Consider the following 18,352-nt stretch of genomic DNA (forward strand, 5'->3'; position numbering starts at 1 on the left):
GAATGTCTTTGTTTTTTATTCGAAACACTTGCAAACAGGCTTCATCCTGTAACACGGTATGTCTCAGGCTGAGAGCAACAGCTCGTGTTTGGCCTAGTTTTCTACAGCAGTCTGCACAGGAACACACAGGAAAACATGTCTCTTATGTTGACGTCTCCCACCTTACATGGTTCTGAGCCCAGATTTCAGACAAAGGAAGAAGACTCAAGACAATAATAACCACCTTACATAGTAATTATAGCCCAGGCACATATAACTGTGAAGAAAGCTTTCATTTAAGGTGTTAACATAGTCATTAAGAGTGTACTGTATTTTCCATGACACAAGCAGACATATGATTTTGTGGTGGATGATCATATATTTAACTCCTCTGTCATGCCTGTCCAAATTCTAACTCTGTTGCCCTCAAGCTCTGTGTTTTACAGTACAATACCTATACTTAAGACTTGCACCTGTAAGCTATCCAGACAGCACATGCCATTGGTTGATCTAAGATGTGAGAAACTTCCCATTTGTCAGTGAAGTTCAAGTTTTACCTGACAACAAAGTTACTTTATGACCAGTCCATATCAATTTAATTTATGAAACCTGGGCTCGGCTGATTTGGATTAGATGGGACTATTCTGCGTGTGATGATTTACAAAATGAAAGAATTTAACATTTAAGAGTGAAACTATTCAATGGAAAACATGATGTATTTTGTTAACAAAACATGTAACCAATAATTGTTCAATTTGTATAAAATTGTATTTAGTAATTTGCCTAAATGTGCTAAGACATTTGCAAATGGTAACAAAGGAGAAATACTCTGTTGTGCACAAATAAAATGTTGAGAAGAATTTCACATTTTGACAGATTTGCTTTTGACTCAAGAATTGAGCCAAAGCAACTGAGACAAACTGTAATAAAAGTGTTAATGTTCAACTGCCAGCCAACTTCTTCAAACATCTCTTGCCAAGATGTCCTCCTTCTGCTTCACATTTATAGGAGTCAAAAGTACTTTTGCCCCCAGAAAGTCCTGACTGTGGAGCTCCTGAGCCATTGCAGCAATTTTTGGTGATTTAAACTGAACCACAGCCTCACCAATACCTTTGCCATCACTGTCATACAATAAGATGATATTATCAGTCCTCAGTTTGTATTTGTGGAAAAGCATTTTTATATGACTTTTGTGTACATCTGCGGGCAAGTTTCGAACAAACAGGCATGTCTGAGCTGCTGGGTCCAGGTTTGTGCTTGGCATTCCTCCTGGTTTCTCAACTGAATTGGATTTCCTCTTTCCAATTGGTTTCCCCTTTGCGTCCATCTTCAGACACTGGTTAAGATTCCTGGGATGGGTTTTCACCATCATGTCCTTCATCTTCTCCCTGGTGATTGATGAGACCTTAATGGCATCAGGGCCCACATGGCAGCCATTGAGATTCAGTGCATAGTCATAATCCTCAGTCTGGTTGAAAGTGAGAAATGCTGTGTCTGTTCTGGTGCCTTCTTTGTCGAGCAAATGTAGTACGTTTTTGTGTGCAATGTTTGGACATCCAAACAATTCTTTTATTTCAGTCTTGGTCATGTTTTTGGGTACGTTACTGACCATGACAATGTACTCTGTGGTCGCTGATCGGGCAGTTGATGAGTCACAATCGGTTCTTGGCTTTTTCTGTGATTTAGATGGCATTGGCAACCGGTTGACAGATCTTCTCTTGATTTGCAATGTAGAAATTAATTTCTGTTTGTGCTTTGCAGTTTCACTAAGAGGACTTTGCTTGGGTTTCACACCATTTTCACATTCTTGTAGCGCACTGGTCCACATCTTCTCAGTTGCTCCACGTACCTCCACACAGATGGAGCCCAGTAACTGTTTGTTGAAGCGAAGAGCATCATGTGCGTCCTGCATGTTTGCAAACTTTACAAGGCAGCCATGGTTCAGTCCCAACATCACATTCATTATGGCTTCTTGTACTTTCAACCCTCTGAAAAATTGGCAAATGTCATCTTTTGTAGCTGAGGCTGGCAGACCAAAGAGCCTGACGTAGCCTGGCCTTGATGCCTGTGTTTGCTCTGGTTTCCTCACTTCACTAGACGCAACAACTGTGCTGGCAGCCTGGGTAAAATCAACCCTTGGCACCACCTCATTGTTTTCTCCTTCATGGATAGACTGGAGACTTTTGAGGACAGTACAAACCCCAAGAAGAAAGGCAGTGTTGGAATCGAGTGAGTGTACATTTGAAGTTTGTAGATTTACAATACTGGGGCCATGTGACCCTACAGTAGAAGGTGGTGGAGTTGCAGTAAAGGAAGGTAAATTTGCGGAATTGGGATCACGAGGCCATCCATTCAAAGGTAGTAGATTAGCATCTGGAGATAGCTGAGGTCTCTTGACAATACACCTGGTGGGGGAGGGTTTCTTCTCATTTAAATTTGCCTTGATCTTGTGCTCTGGAGATGGCTGAGGTCTTTTGACAGTAAGCCTGGTGGGGGAGGGTTTCTTCCCCTTTAACAATGATTTCAACTTCTCCTCCAGCTCTGCCATGCTGCTTAAGTGTAAAGTCACTTTAGACCCTTTGAGGAAATTCCCAGTGTGCCGCATGGCAAGCTGGGCATCTCGTTCAGTGGTGAAAGCAATAAATGCCTCTCTGAGATTTCCTCCCACTATGTACACTCCACCATCTGGTATATAAAGATATTCAAAGAATTTCCGTATATCTTCAATACCTGCCTTCACATCTAGACCTTGCAGTCGCAGGACTATGGCCATTTTTTTATACCAGGGGAGGTGATGTCTGAAAAAGAAGAAAACAGCGGTGAAAAAAGAAAGAATGCAACAACAGCAGTCATGACGCCATTCCCACATAGAAGTCAGGAGAAAAAAATCACGTGCGTCACACAGGAGCACTGGGAGGGAAAAGAGGAAAAATGCGGTTACAGGAAGAAGAATCACTGTCTTGTGTCAACAAAACCCCAAAACTTACCTCAGATGTGGACCACAGATATTTTGATATCAGGTGTGTTTTGAGAGCGTTGTTGCAGCTGTTATCCTGCCTCTACCAAGCTGTAATTACATACTGAAAAATCTGGCCGCGCTCCGCCTCCCCGCTCAGCTCCAGAGTGCGCTGTTTTCCCTCCCTTCGTGCTCATTGGCTATGAAATGTGATGACGGCGCTTTACCGCCACGTACTGGACCGGAGTCTGAACTACCGGCAGAGCAATGTACACTGAAAAAAAAAAAAGGTTTTCTCTTGTGGACCAGGCTTGGCCACACACCAGGTTTCTTACAGGAAACCACAGGAAAGTGAATATGCTGTCAAAAATGTACTTCATATGAAATGCAATTAAACATGCAGTCTTGTTGTAAAAATGATATCTGTAAAATTTAGACTCCCTGTCAGAGACATACCACAATCTTCAGCATTTGAGGTTAAATATCAAAAACTTTTGGTAAACAACATTAATGTCTTGTCCTCTGAGTTGTTGTTTATGAGATTCAGAAAGAGCACACTGTCACAGCCCATTGATAAAAAAAAGAACAAGACCACCTTCCACATATTCCTTCCTCAGCTTACTTAAAGATTTTTTTTCAGGTTTTACTTACTTAATCTCATTACGTTATGTGTCTCTTTCTCCCTTGATGATCATGCAAACATATCATTATACTTTGTCACAAGGAAGTGAATAAAGTGCAGCTGCAAGGTGGCACATTTCCTGCCAAAAGTCCCCTATGAGTCACAGGCTATGACTCACACATTCTGGGAAGATTACTTAGAAGTCATAAAATAAAAACAATTATATATTCTGTAATCTGTAATCTTTTTGAACAATATGGTAAACCTTTGCATCTTCTGCTCCAGCTTTGCGACATGAAGTGAGATATTTTATCAATCCAAAACTCTATCCTACCCTTAGATATATTTTTTATATATATACACACATATGTGACCTAATTGTCTCTGGTATTGATTGCACACTGATATAAATTTCAATTTCAAAAAACTCTTTGTAAATTTTTGACTCACTATTACTCAATAAGTCAACATTTTGACTTACCATAAATGTTTTTATTTTTAACATCATCAAATTAAAGCTGCAAGCAGCGATGATCGGGCCCTCGCACCCTTGCATACGTCACCGTTAATAACTTTTGATCACAAACTAGTCTAGATGACACACGCTGATTTTGAAGTCGTTATGCTGAATTCTGTAGGAGGAGTTCATTAAAATACCAGACATGTGAAACCGCCAAAATTGACCACTAAATTCAAAATGGCCGACTTCCTGTTGGGTTTCAGCTATGGGTCCCAGACTTTTTTGTGTGCCCTGGCATGATACATGTGTGTACCAATTTTCATAAATGTAGGTTTAACGTGGCGTGGGGGCTGCTTCATTGAAATATTGTAGGGGGCGCTGTAGAGCCATTCTGCCACACTTATGCCAGCCACCAATACGATATTATAGACTGTAAGACCTGCCATGTGTGTGCAAAGTTTTGAGTTTTCAAGCATGTCTTGGCCCTTAAAAACAGCTTAGTATTTTGTGGCGAACAATGTGTTGCCATAGCAACAGCTTTTGATGAGAACTCAAAAGCTTCAGGAGTTATCATCATCAAGGTCTTGCACCTTAGCTTACCAAATTTTATGTGTTTCTGACTAACCTGCTAGTAGTTTGCAAAAGAGTGGCGCTTAATACTTCCTGTTGCCAGCAGGTGGCGCTATGACTGTCACTAAATATGGGCCTTTACATGTCTTCAGATCAGGACTCTTAACAAGCATATGAAATTTGGAAAAGATCAGACCATGTGGAGTCAAGTTATAAGGCTTTGAAATTTCATGGCGAGACATCGAAATTCACTGTGTCGTCATGGCAACACCTTTCGACGAAAAGTCACCAACTTCATAACATACGATCTCCAAGGTCTTGAGGTTATTCTGAGTAAATTTGAAGTGGAACCAGTCACCGTGCTACCCACAGGGCGTCAAAGTGTAAAACATGTAACTTCCTTTGCCAGTAGGTGGCGCTATGACTCAGATCCAATATTGACACATGGATGTGTTCAGGGCGGGACTCTTTCCAAGCACAAAAGCTTTGGGTCTCTTAGGATCATGTATGCCAGAGTTATGGCCGTTTCAATTTTCATGGCGAAGGATCAAAATTCACTATCCGGCCACGCCCCCTTGGCAATGTCGAAAACTCACCGTTTTGATAACTTTTCATCTCCAAGGTCTGTAGATGATACTGACTGAATTTGAAGTCGCTGGGGTCAAATCTCTAGGAGGAGTTCGTTAAAGTATGAGGCCTGGAAATGGCAAAATCAGCGTCAAAATCGCAACTTTGATCCAAAACGGCCAACTTCCTGTTGTACTTAGGGTATGTCTCCAAGAGACTTTTTGGTGTGTCTGGTCATCATACATAAGCATATCGAATTTCATTCTTCTACGACAATCTGTATCGAGGGGCTCAATTTTCCTAATTTTCTAGGGGGCGCTGTCGAGTCATTTTGCCCCGCCTTTTTGCGAGACCCATAGAATATCAAATTTTTCACCACTTCTGATGTCTGTGCAAAGTTTAACAACTTTTCATGCACGTTTAGGTCAAAAATGCATTTGTTTCGGAAGAAAAATAATAGAGGAAAATTCCTTGAGTTACAATAGGGCCTTCACACTCAGTGCTCGGGCCCTAAATAGTTATGGATTATTTCTCTATCAATCAACTAATCAATTAATGGGCTAATCATTCCAGATCCGAAAACTTCAAGAACAAACTTTATCACTTGAATTACAACTTGCTCACAAGAGAAATTTATTAGCATTTATGAGCATCTGTATCATTTGTAGAATAACATGATGAGATCATATCATCACAATGTGATTTCCCTAAAAGGTAATAAATGATAATATAAATGTTGATCAGCCCTTGACACTCTCTCCCTAAAACTGAAATCAAAGTATCAAGACTGGTTGACAGATCTCTTGATTTGCAATGTAGAAATTAATTTAAATTTGTGCTTTGCAGTTTCACTAAGAGGACTTTGCTTGGGTTTCACTCTATTTTCACATTCTTGTAGCGCACTGGTCTACATCTCCTCAGTTGCTCCATGTACCTCCACACAGATGGAGACAAGTGATTGTTGGTTGAAGTGAAGAGCATCACATGCGTCCTGCATGTTTGCAAACTTTACATGGCAGCCATGGCTCAGTCCCAACATCACATTCTTTATGGCTTCTTGTACTTTCAACTCTCTTTTGTAGCTGTGGCTGGCAGACCAAAGAGCCTGACATAGCCTGGCTTTGATGCCTGTGTTTGCTCTGGTTTCCTCACCTCATTAGACGCAACAACTGTGCTGTCAGCCTGGGTAAAATCAACCCTTGGCACCACCTCATTGTTTTCTCCTTCATGGATAGACTGGAGACTTTTGGGGACAGTACAAACCCCAAGAAGAAAGGCAGTGTTGGAATCAAGTGAGTGTACATTTGAAGTTTGTAGAATTGCAGTACTGGGGCCATGTGAACCTGCAGTAGAAGGTGGTGGAGTTGCAGTAGAGGAAGGTAGATTTGCAGAATTGGGATCAAGAGGCCATCCATTCAAAGATAGTAGATTAGCCTCTAGAGATGTCTGAGGTCTCTTGACAATAAGCCTGGTAGGGGAGGGTTTCTTCTTATTTTACAATGACTTCAACTTGTGCTCCAGCTCTGCCATGCTGCTTAAGTGTAAAGTCACTTTAGACCCTTTGAGGAAATTCCCAGTGTGCCGCATGGCAAGCTGGGCATCTCATTCAGTGGTGAAGGCAATAAATGCCTTTGAGGCTTCTTCCCACTATGTCCACCCCACCATCTGGTATGTGAAAGTATTCAAAGAATTTCTGTATATCTTCAATACCTGCCATGGCATTATAATCACAGAACTATGGCCATTTTTTCACACAAGGCCAGGTGGTGTCTGAAAAAGAAGAAAACAGCGGTGAAAAAAGACAAAGGCAGCGACAACAGCAGTCATTGCTATCACAATTCACATCCAATGTGATGACATTGCAGTCAATTCATGTGTGCATTGCAGAAAAAAACAAAAAAACAAAAACTAAACAAAATTTCAGCATTCTTGAAAGGAAAGATATATTCTGTTTATTTAAGACTGTATTCTTTTTTATCTATCTGAATGTACTTTTGGTTTAGCCTTAGCTTTTCTGCAAAAAGTGAGGTATTTTAACACTTTATCACACTATTTATCTGTCTTCCTCCTATAAACTCTCAAACGTGTCTGTTTAAAACTACTGGATGACCTTTATACATATATTTACACACACACACCAACAACACAACACGACACAAGATAAAGATCTTCTACTCTGCTACAGAAGACTCTTGACATCTTATCATGAGTGTTTTCATTTTTAATATTGACATCTTAATGTCCTTTTTTTTTCCTGGCAGTAATGAGCTTCCAAAGTGTCCTGAAAAGGTCATCCAGTAGTTTTAAACACATATACAGTAGGCAAGACATTTGAGAGCTTATAGGAGGAAGAGAAGATAGATAAACAGTGTGATAAAGTGTTTGATTGATAAAATGCCTCACTTTTCTGCTGCAAAGCTAAGGTTCAACCTGCAAAAGTACATTCTCATATAGTTATAAAAGAATACACATTGTCTTAATTAAACAGAATATATCTTATATATTTTTATTTTACCCGTCAACAATGCTGAAACTTTTTTTTGTTTTGTTTTGTAACACACGCATGAATAGGCTGCAACGTCATCATACTGGATGTGGATTGGGGGTAAAGAGGAAGACCATTATTTACCATAGGGACGGGGACACTACCGTTTGTTATTCACAGATACAGAGTGTCTCTAACCTCTGATCTGTTTCACTGCCAGCATTTTATTGTCCTGTTTAAGGCTTCTGCAGACTGTGTTGTGGAATTCTTCAATATCTCGAGTCTGTCGTGTATGAGGTCTACATCAGCGATGAAGCACAACAGGTCAGTTACCACAAGTGTTTAGCGTTTGCTGCTCAGCAGGGTCTTTCCTAGACTCCCACTTGTAGAAGGCCTCTTCTTTGATCACATCCTCGTTGTAAAGTGTATCAAAGAGCATTCGCAGCAGATCTGATGGAGATAACAGAGACAGGAAATATTCACATCTGTAGTGTGAAGTCACTTTAGACTGACACAATAAGGGTGACCAGAGGTTTCTAAGATATTTCATGACAATTTAAACAAACTTAAAACCTGTTCAAAGAAAGCTTACCAAGAATAACTGGTCAGATTCAGATTCACACACACACACACACACACACACACACACACACAACTCCACTAAAGTTCATTCAAGAATTAAAGAATAAAGAACAAAATTATTCAAAATTAGATGTGAAAACTAGGAAACATGGCAGCACCACACCAGCATATGGAAAATGACTTTTTTTGATTAACCACAGTAGTTTATATGTTTCTATATTTCAGCAACTGCTTAAAATGATCACTTTTACACAGAATCATTCACAAGTTAACACTGAAATTTGCCAGCATTTCCCCTGTTGTATTAAATTGTGCTGTTATAAACTTAATATTAATCAATATTAATCTGGTCCGACTACATTTGCTCTTGCCTTCATATATTTACTTACTAGGTATACTCTTATGTTCAAAGACATTTTACACACAACATATTGCTTTGTTACCATGAACTAGATGACCACTGGGGCTCCATACTGACCCTTTATAGTATTGCTGTGTTGGGAGGATGCCGGTCTTAATGAGCTGGTGCAGCAGCAGGCCCATGTGCTCTCTGGTGATGGTACTGCGCTCCAGTGTCGACTCCAGCCTGTTTCGTACAAAGACAAACAGCAGCTGAGTGCTGTTCACCTCCTGCACACACTGCAGAGCCTCCTGTTGGGACAGAAAGACATCCAGACAGTAGTGAGTGTTATGGGTGTTACATGACTCTAAAGGCTGTCAGTGTGTGCAGACAGATTTCTCTATGGGCTTTAAAATTGTGTGCTGTGTGTCTTACACAATTCCTTTTCCTTCAAAAAGCGTAGCAGCAAAAGGAAAAACACCACAGAGAAAGGAGAATGTGTGTCTGTATGCATTTAGTTTTAACCTGTAAATATTTCTTAAAGATGTCTTATCGTTGACATTATTGATAACAAGATTGATTTTGTAATGTGCACCCTGAAGTAATTGCCCTTTAGTGTTTGATTTGGATTTAATTGGATTTAATTAATAACCGTCCCAGTGTGAATTAGGGAAAAAAGTTTGTTTTGGTTTTGTTCTCATATTTATGTGTATTATGATATGGCGAATGTATGGAAAATCACATAAAATAATCAAACAAATTTTCAAAGCGATGAACTGAGTTCCACAACATCAGCCCAGACTCTTAATGTGTTTAAAACAAAAACTTCTAGGACTGCACTTAATGATTATTTTCATTATCAACATATTTGCACATTATTTTCTTGATAAATCAATCAATCATTTGGTCTATAAAATGTCAGAAAATAGTGAAAAATGCCTGTCACAATTTCCTAAAGCTTAAAGTGATCAAATTGCTTGTTTTGTCCAAAACCCCAAAATATTCCATTTATTATCATGTAAGCCAAAGAAAAGCAGAAAGTCCTCACATCCTCACAGCTCAGAAGCTGGAACCAGGCAATATTTGGCTTTTTTGCTGGAAAAAAAATGACTTAAATAATTAGTCGATCATCTAAATAGTTGCAGATAATTTTTCTATTAATCAACTAATCAATTAATGGACTTGCACAATCTGCTGATACTGACACCAAAGCATGGCTATAGAAAATATAACTCTTCCATGGTTCGTGGCAATAGACCATTTACATGGTCAGACTAGTCCCCTGTGGCAACATCTATTCCTATGGGTTTTGGCCATCATGTCCCTCATCTTCTCCCTGGTGATTGATGAGACCTTATGGCATCAGGGCCCAAATAGCAGCCATTGAGATTCATTGCATAGTCATAACCCACAGTTTGGTTAAAAATGTTAAACACTGTGTCCATTCTGTTGCCTTTCTTGTTGAGCAGATGTAGTATGTTTTTGTGTGCAATGTTTGGACATCCAAACAATTCTTTTATTTCAGTCTTGGTCATGTTTTTGGGTACATTACTGACCATGACAATGTACTCTGTAGTCACTGACCAGGCAGTTGATGAGTCACAATCAGTTCTTGGCTTTTTTGGTGATTTAGATGGCATTGGCAACCGGTTGACAAATCTTCTCTTGATTTGCAATGTAGAAATGAATTTCTGTCTGTGCTTTGCAGTCTCACTAAGAGGACTTTGTTTGGGTTACACTTCCTCTTCAACATGAAAAGCATTTTCACATTCTTGTAGCGCACTGGTCCACATCTTCTCAGTTACTCCACGTACCTCCACACAGATGGAGCCCAGTGATTGTTTGTTGAAGTGAAGAGCATCACATGCGTCCTGAGTCCGAGGAGTCCGTGTGCATATGCTTCAGTGATTTATTAAAGGCAGTTGGACTGGTATTTAGATGCCTTTCTCACCTAACTAAACATTGCACAAAAAGTAAGGAAATTTGTGTTTGGTAGATTATTTCTTTAATTCTTCAAGAATGGGATGCTATCCCACAGAAGTGTGTGACCAGGCTGGTGACCAGCATGAGGAGGAGGTGCCAGGCTGTTGTGGCTGTGTATGGTTCCTCCACATGCTACTGAGGCTCCTGTTTGTTCAATGAATAAATTGTTAAATTGCCAATATGTCTGGTTTCTTCAAACTTCAATCATCCAATCCACCAAACACCAAACAAGAGTCAATGGCAGAATAAGCTGTTTGGCATTGTTAGAGAAGATTTGGCATATTTTTCATGGGCGCAACCCACATACTCAGCTCTGCTGTTCATCCCACAAATGCATGTTCCTTACAAATGTGGCACCATTTAAAAGGGAAATAAACAGGCTTTCCAACAGTATAAGATTTATTGTCAAGAAGCATTGTTACAACAAAGAAATAATCTACCAAACACAAATTTCCTTACTTTTTGTGCTATGTTTAGACAAGCTGCAGATATTTCAGCTGCAATGAAACCCCTTATATTAAAAATGCAAGGTGTGACACACACCACATTCACTCTGTTGGCATATCTGGACTTCTACTACTTATGCATACAGTTATTTGTGACTAGTGGCAAAAGGTGAGAGAGGGGTCAAAATTTATTGGGTCACATTTCACATCTAACAATCTCTAATCTCTGTTGCCACTAGTTACAAATGATGTATACATAAGTGGCCGAGGTCCAGATATGCCAAGAGTCATTGTGGTGTGTGTAGTAAACTGAAGATAATAATAAGATTATAAGATAATAAGACTGTTTCCAGTAAACATATTTAAACAGAAATGGAGATGGCTAGTAGTATGAAGTGTGTGCGTTCATGCAAAGGGGAGTCGGAAAATTCTGCAAACATCAGCCACAGGCCAGCCCTATAACCACGGTTGTCCTTGAGTGAGTAACTGAGTGAGTGATGAAGTTGCACCAGTGGTTCACCGGCCAAGTGTTGAAGTTTCCCCATTGGCCGTTTGTTCTTCCAAAAAAACCATAGACTGTATAAAAAGAAAAAAACACGTGCGTCACGCAGGAGCACTAAGAGGGAAAAGAGAAAAACGCGGTGACTCTCTCCTTTGTTTTCCCTCCTTTCGTGCTCTTTGGCTATGAAATGTGATGACTGCGCTTTACCGCCACCTACTGGACCGGAGTCTGAACTACCGGCAGGACAATGCACACTATATCCACTATAATTTAACTCCTGTTTGTTTTTCTGACTTAAACAGAAAAAACACTCAAAACTTTAACATGTATTGATTAGGTATACATTATCTAAGAAATGTTAGTGGCTTTTTGTTACCTAGATCTATACAGAAAAGGCCTGCATTGTTATGGAATTTTCCATCTTTAGAGGTTACAAATTGGGTTACATTGGGTCAAGCTTGGCACACTGTAATTCTTAATCAGGAAGAAGATATCTTCTCCTTGAAACTTCAGCTGTCTGTGTTTTGGGGAAGGCAGAAACCTCTCTGATAGAGGGTATATCAGCATTGCCATGGTTAGCAAGGTCAGAGGAGGCTTTCCTAAACAGCACAGATAGGTGGATGACACAGTCAGACATTCAAACCAAAACTGCTGAAATTACATGCAACGTGACTGTCACGGGTAAAGTGCAGTTCCTTGTTTAGAAACTAGTGAACCAATCAGACTAATTTTTCATATTGTAGGCTGATAAAGACTAGGACTCGGACGTTCAGAGGGCAGAACGGAAATAGACAGCATCAGAGCAGAACACTCTGGTGTTTTCTGTTATGGTTCTCCACTTGGCCAAGTGCTTTCAATAAACAATTTCAGCTTTAAGACATCAAAGTCTTGTGTGCGCCTTTCTCCACTGCTGACCATTGCTCAAAATATCCACAACATGCATATTATATCACTAAAATTAGACACAAATAAAGCCCATTTATAGTTATTTAATGTTCCAAACTCATGCTAGTGTTGTCTACAAGTATTATACAATTCTTCAAATTCTACCCAATTTCTAGTAAATAACAAGAAAAAAAAAAGGTTTTCTCTGTGGACCAGGCCTGGCCACACACCACCTGTGACTTCTGTGTGTACAAGAAAAATGTGGTTTCCTCACAATGGAGGAATGAAAGTTATTACCACACAGTAGTAATTTTAGCATCTATTTATGTGGAAGAGGGAACTTGAACAGTTCTGCACTGGTTGGACATGTAACCACTTTGGTGGTTTCTTACAGGAAACCGCAGAAACCCCAAATTATTATTATTATTATTATAGTCACTCTGCTCCAATTTTCTTCCTTGTAAAGTAAAGCGTATTTGTTTTCTCAGTTGAAAATTTAAATCCCCATTGCAAAGATCACTGTTCCACTCTTTTAATTGTTTCCTGCAACTGTTTCACAACATATTCAACATTCCTACCTCTTCTCCACAGAGCCCCATCATCTGCGAACAAAGATCTCCCAATACCTTGTCCATTATATCATACACATCATCAATCATTATTGAAAACAACAAAGGATTTATAAAACTTCCTTGTGGTGTTCCATTATCCACAACATAGCTCGCTGAAAAAGTTATTCCCACTCTCACCTCTATAAAGTGAACATCTGAGCATTTTACCTGATATTCCTAATCTTTTGAATTTGATTAATAATCCCTCTTTCCACAATGAATTATACACTTTTTCCACATCCAAAATACTGCTAACACTACCTCCTTATTCACTTGTCCCTCCCTCACCTTTTAGTCTTTTTGTGAACATATGTTCCATAATTTTACCCATGTGGGATGTCATTGCAAGTGGTGTATAGTTAGATGGATTGGTGGGATCTTTCCCTGGTTTCCTGATGGGTACTATAACTTGTCATATAAATGTAATATGACTCTGATGCTACATCAGAGAGATGGCTCAACATGGTATAGCAGATTTGATCTTGAAATGACGTAAACAGTTGGTCTATTGTCTAAATAGTTTTTCTGTTAAGCAACTAATCAATTGATGGACTAATTTGGACCCCTAAACTGTCATGGCAATTTTGCAATTCCACGCTCACATAGCGGAACACTACAAAAATTTAAAGATATCTTTGGTCATACACATTCTATGAACCCTTCTGTTACATTGATAGTACTTTAGTATATAATCATGCTAAAGTTCTCTCAGTTGAGGGTTACATGGTAAGATACAGAATGATCAAACATAGTTGAAATTAAACATGTGCAATAACTTTATTCAAACGTGCAATAAAGATATTCAAACTTGATTATACATGTAGTGTGTGTAATTTCCCTCACAACACCAAAGGAATTCCTGTCTTCTTTATTCTACCCTTTTTAATGTTTTTCTGTCATGTTGTCGTTCTGTAGGTCCATCCAGGTATTCCAATGGACTGCCCAGGTACTACAAATGAAAATCGGATCATGTGACACCATGATCTTTTCACTTCTCTGTCCTATCTGTGCATCACTTGTGACTGTCCAGGAGTCAAAAACTTCACTATTGTGTAAATTTATATGCCTCTAGGCATAGTTTTTTGTTGCTAACTAGTAGCTTTTTTATGTTTTTGATTTCTTTAGAATATGGGAAAATTTATAACTTGGAACATTTTACATAAAATTACTTGTTATAGCAGTTTTAACTTATTGTCAGAGTATGACTTTTGTTAATTTCCCAGGGTTCAGTGCTAAGATAAACAACGTCTGTGTGTTTTTAAATGTGCAATGAATTTGCTCCTAAAGACTACATTAAAACTAGTTCCTTAGTCCCCATGCCAAGTAGACAAGAAACAAATTGGGGATAGTTTTTGTGTATTCTCAGACATTTTTGAGACAAACAACAAGCCTTCATTCTTCACTGGAAAGTTAAGAAACAGGCCATAAAACAGTGCTCAAACATTTTAAAATGTATAAAAGGGTCACAGAGAGAATGAAATTATTGAACATGATAAACATTTAATAAAACAATGACTCAGTAGGTTGATGTATCAAGTAGAATTAGTTGGAAGACAAACTAGATGGGAATGTGAAGATCTCAGAATCAGCTTTGGCCATGGAGTCTTAACAAAAGTTTTAATGTTCAACTGCCAGCCAACTTCTTCAAACATCTCTTGCCAAGATGTCCTCCTTCTGCTTCACATTTATGCGAGTCAAAAGCACTTTTTCCCCCAGGAAGTCCTGACTGTGGAGCTCCTGAGCCATTGCAGCAATTTTTGGTGATTTAAACTGAACCACAGCCTCACCAATACCTTTGCCATCACTGTCATACAATAAGATGATATTATCAGTCCTCAGTTTGTATTTGTGGAAAAGCATTTTTATATGACTTTTGTGTACATCTGCGGGCAAGTTTCGAACAAACAGGCATGTCTGAGCTGCTGGGTCCAGGTTTGTGCTTGGCGTCCCTCCCAGTTTATCAACTGAATTGGATTTCCTCTTTCCAATTGGTTTCCTCTTTGTGTCCATCTTCAGACACTGGTTAAGATTCCTGGGATGGGTTTTAGCCATCATGTCCTTCATCTTCTCTCTGGTGATTGATGAGACCGCAATGGCATCAGGGCCCACATGGCAGCCATTAAGATTCATTGCATAGTCATAATCCTCAGTCTGGTTAAAAATAAGAAATGCTGTGTCCGTTCTGTTGCCTTCTTTGTTGAGCAGATGTAGTACGTTTTTGTGTGCAATGTTTGGACATCCAAACAATTCTTTTATTTCAGTCTTGGTCATGTTTTTGGGTATACTACTGACCATGACAATGTACTCCATAGTCGCTGACTGGGCAGTTGATGAGTCACAATCAGTTCTTGGCTTTTTTGGTGATTTAGATGGTGTTGGCAACTGGTTGACAGATCTTCTCTTGATTCGCAATGTAGAAATGAATTTATGTCTGTGTTTTGCAGTTTTCCTCGGAGGGTTTTGCTTGGGTCCCACTCTCTCCTCAACATCAAAACCATTTCCACATTCTTGTAGCGCACTGGTCCACATCCTCTCAGTTGCTCCACGTACCTCCACACAGATGGAGCCCAGTGATTGTTTGTTGAAGTGAAGAGCATCACATGCGTCCTGCATGTTTGCAAACTTTACAAGGCAGCCATGGCTCAGTCCCAACATCACATTCACTATGGCTTCCTGTACTTTCAACCCTCTGAAAAAATGACAGATGTCATCTTTTGTAGTTGAGGCTGGCAGACCAAAGAGCCTGACGTAGCCTGGCGTTGACACCTGAGTTTGCTCTGGTGTCCTCACCTCATTGGGTGCAACAACTGTGCTGTCAGCCTGGAGAAAATCAACCTTTGGCACCACCTCATTGTTTTCTACTTGATGGGAAGACTGGAGACTTTTGAGGACAGTACAAATCCCAAGAAGAAACGCAGCATTGGAATCAATTGACTGTACATTTGAAGTTTGTAGAATTGCAGTACTGGGGCCATGTGACCCTGCAGTAGAAGGTGGTGGAGTTGCAGTAGAGGAAGGTAGATTTGCAGAATTGGGATCAAGAGGCCATCCATTCAAAGGTAGCTGATTAGCCTCTAGAGATGGCTGAGGTCTCTTGACAATAAGCCTGGTGGGGGAGGGTTTCTTCCCCTTTAACAAGGACTTCAACTTGCGTTCCAGCTCTGCCATGCTGCTTATGTGTAGAGTCACTTTAGATCCTTTGAGGAAATTCCCAGTGTGCCGCATGGCAAGCTGAGCATCTTGTTCAGTGGTGAAGGCAATAAATGCCTCTCTGAGATGTCCTCCCACTATGTACACTCCGCCATCAGGTATGTGAAGGTATTCAAAGAACTGCCGTATATCTTCAATTCCTGCCTTCACATCTAGACCTTGCAGACGCAGGACTATGGTCATTTTTGCGTACCAGGCCAGGTGGTGTCTGAAAAAGAAGAAAACAGCGATGAAAAAAGACAAAGAATGTGACAACAGCAGTCATTACACTATTACCAAATGATATTCAGCCAGAAAAAAAAACATGCGTCTTGCAGGAGCACTGAGAGGGAAAAGAGAAAAACGTGGTGACCTGAAGAAGAATCTCCTCTTCTGTGTCTATAAAATCCAAAAACTCCCCTCAGCTGGGTACCATAGGTAATTGATATCAGGTGTGTTTTGTGAGCGTTGTTGCTGCTGTTGTTCTCTCTCAAACTAGCTGAGGTCTCTTTCACACATAGTTGCTGATAAATTGCTGGGATAACCTTTCAGGCACCGTTAGTGATTTTCACTATTCACACATGCAGCTACATTCAGGAACATTTCCATATTGTGCCTTTTCACACATACCATGGCAATGCATGAATAGATGGGGCAAGGGACAGTCCAGCAGATGGTGGTCATGCAACACTTATGGATGCCAACCGCCATAAAACTCAACAGAAGAAGAAGAAGATGGGGCAAGTTCGGATGCGAGAGATTAAATGCCCTTGTGGCCCGATGAAGATACCCGAGGGTCGATTAATTAGGTTTAGGAATGGGGAGGGAGGTAGTTAGGGTTGGGGTAAAAATATCAGGGTCAGAGCCAATCAGAGGCCCAACGAGGGCATTTAGTCTGTCATGTACACGGCTGAAGACGTCTCTTATTATTGTCTGGAACAGGGCAGACAAGGAGCTATTTTTGTCCGGTGAAAATGTTCTTGTAACGTATATAATATTCAGCAAGTTTGCAAGACAAACTGCAAAAGCATTGGCAAGGCAACCATGAACAAGTCGTGGATTCAAATACATCATAGGTGAACCCAGCCAGCTTCCTAGTACAAAGTCTGTGTAATGTCTGATTGAGCCCATGTGTGAATACAGCAGGTCATTCTCCGGAGAATTCACATCGAGAGAGTGGGAGTGTTGATGATGTTTCTATCATGCGGCTGGTGCTGGATAAACACAGCAAACCAGCTAAGCTGCATTGTTTTGACTGGGCCTGAACACTCCACTGTGAATGTAGTGCTAATGGGAGAGAGGACTGTGATTTCTTGTAAAATAAAAGCCATTTTATTTCTGGTGAAAAGCATACATGTATAAACAGAACTGGATACAGCGTCGGAGGCGGGGCCCCATTCAGTCCTATGAAAGTTGCTCAGTGGCACATGAATCCAAAAAAGACACTTCCTGAAAACATACTGCGCATGTTCTATGGGCCCAATGCGCCCATGGAGCATGCTCAGTAGAGACTTCCACCGGATGAGACCGCTAACTTCCGGTTTAGCCCTCTGGTTAACTTGAATGGAAATAAAACAATTCAATCAACTAGACTTTTGAAATGTGATCGGACCAAATGGATCAAATTCTGATAGTGAAATGAGTCATTTCATGGGGGTTGTGATGCTCAAAAAAATGTATTCACTGATTTACAGATATCTCTTTCACAATGTAAGTCTATGGAAAAAAGTATATTTGAGCCCAATAGTGTGACATGACATGGTAATTATGTAGTTTGGCCACTATGTCAAATTGTCTTCAAAGCCCAACGCTGTTCCTGGGGGCTTGGTGAAACGCTTAAAAATGCTGAATTACACCTGCAGCCTACTTTTTGTGTCATGCCCTACCTAAACCCAGGCACCACCCCTCACCTAAACCAAACAGAGTATTTCCAGTAGGTGAGAACGTGTCTGACAAGGACAATCTCCTGATGTGTGCTACATGTGTGAAAGGGCAACTCTCAGCAATGTCCAGACCTGATTCTCCGGATTCTCCATTGTCCGCTGTCATATGGTAAAACAGCTTAGGTCTTGGGGTGGGAAATTGGCAGTACAGATTTCCCTGAATATCAATCCTTGCTGCCATTCACACATCAACCCATGCAGGAAATGTTCCTGAACATTTCAGGGATAAACT

General features: G+C 40.2%; 2 protein-coding genes across 5 annotated transcripts in view; both read right to left on the reverse strand.

Annotated features, from left to right (window-relative positions):
* On the reverse strand, positions 1-3,121 carry LOC122986843 (RNA-binding protein 12B-like). The gene is made up of 2 exons (XM_044358275.1): positions 2,967-3,121; positions 1-2,777 (listed from the first exon to the last, which is right to left on the reverse strand). The coding sequence occupies exon 2, from the start codon at positions 2,750-2,752 to the stop codon at positions 941-943; it is 1,812 nt and encodes a 603-aa protein (XP_044214210.1). The 5' UTR covers positions 2,753-2,777; positions 2,967-3,121; the 3' UTR covers positions 1-940.
* Positions 1-18,352, reverse strand: part of LOC122986844 (RNA-binding protein 12-like) — a 23,670-nt gene continuing 5,318 nt past the window's right edge. For 3 of the 4 annotated variants that reach the window (XM_044358278.1, XM_044358276.1, XM_044358277.1), the window contains exons 2-3: positions 14,611-16,406; positions 1-918 (exon numbers count right to left, since the gene is read on the reverse strand). In XM_044358278.1, the coding sequence (XP_044214213.1) occupies positions 14,633-16,381 (1,749 nt within the window). In that variant the 5' untranslated portion in view covers positions 16,382-16,406 and the 3' untranslated portion in view covers positions 1-918; positions 14,611-14,632. Of the gene's footprint in view, positions 919-14,610; positions 16,407-16,550; positions 17,083-18,352 lie in introns of those variants that run through there. The other variant, XM_044358279.1, reaches the window with a different exon arrangement.

Source organism: Thunnus albacares, chromosome 8 (assembly GCF_914725855.1).
Source record: "Thunnus albacares chromosome 8, fThuAlb1.1, whole genome shotgun sequence".
Classification (NCBI taxonomy): domain Eukaryota; kingdom Metazoa; phylum Chordata; class Actinopteri; order Scombriformes; family Scombridae; genus Thunnus; species Thunnus albacares.

Coding starts and splice junctions, on each gene's coding strand:
- LOC122986843 (XM_044358275.1), bottom strand. CDS start 2,752: ATGGCCATAGTCCTGCGACTGCAAGGTCTAGATGTGAAGGCAGGTATT.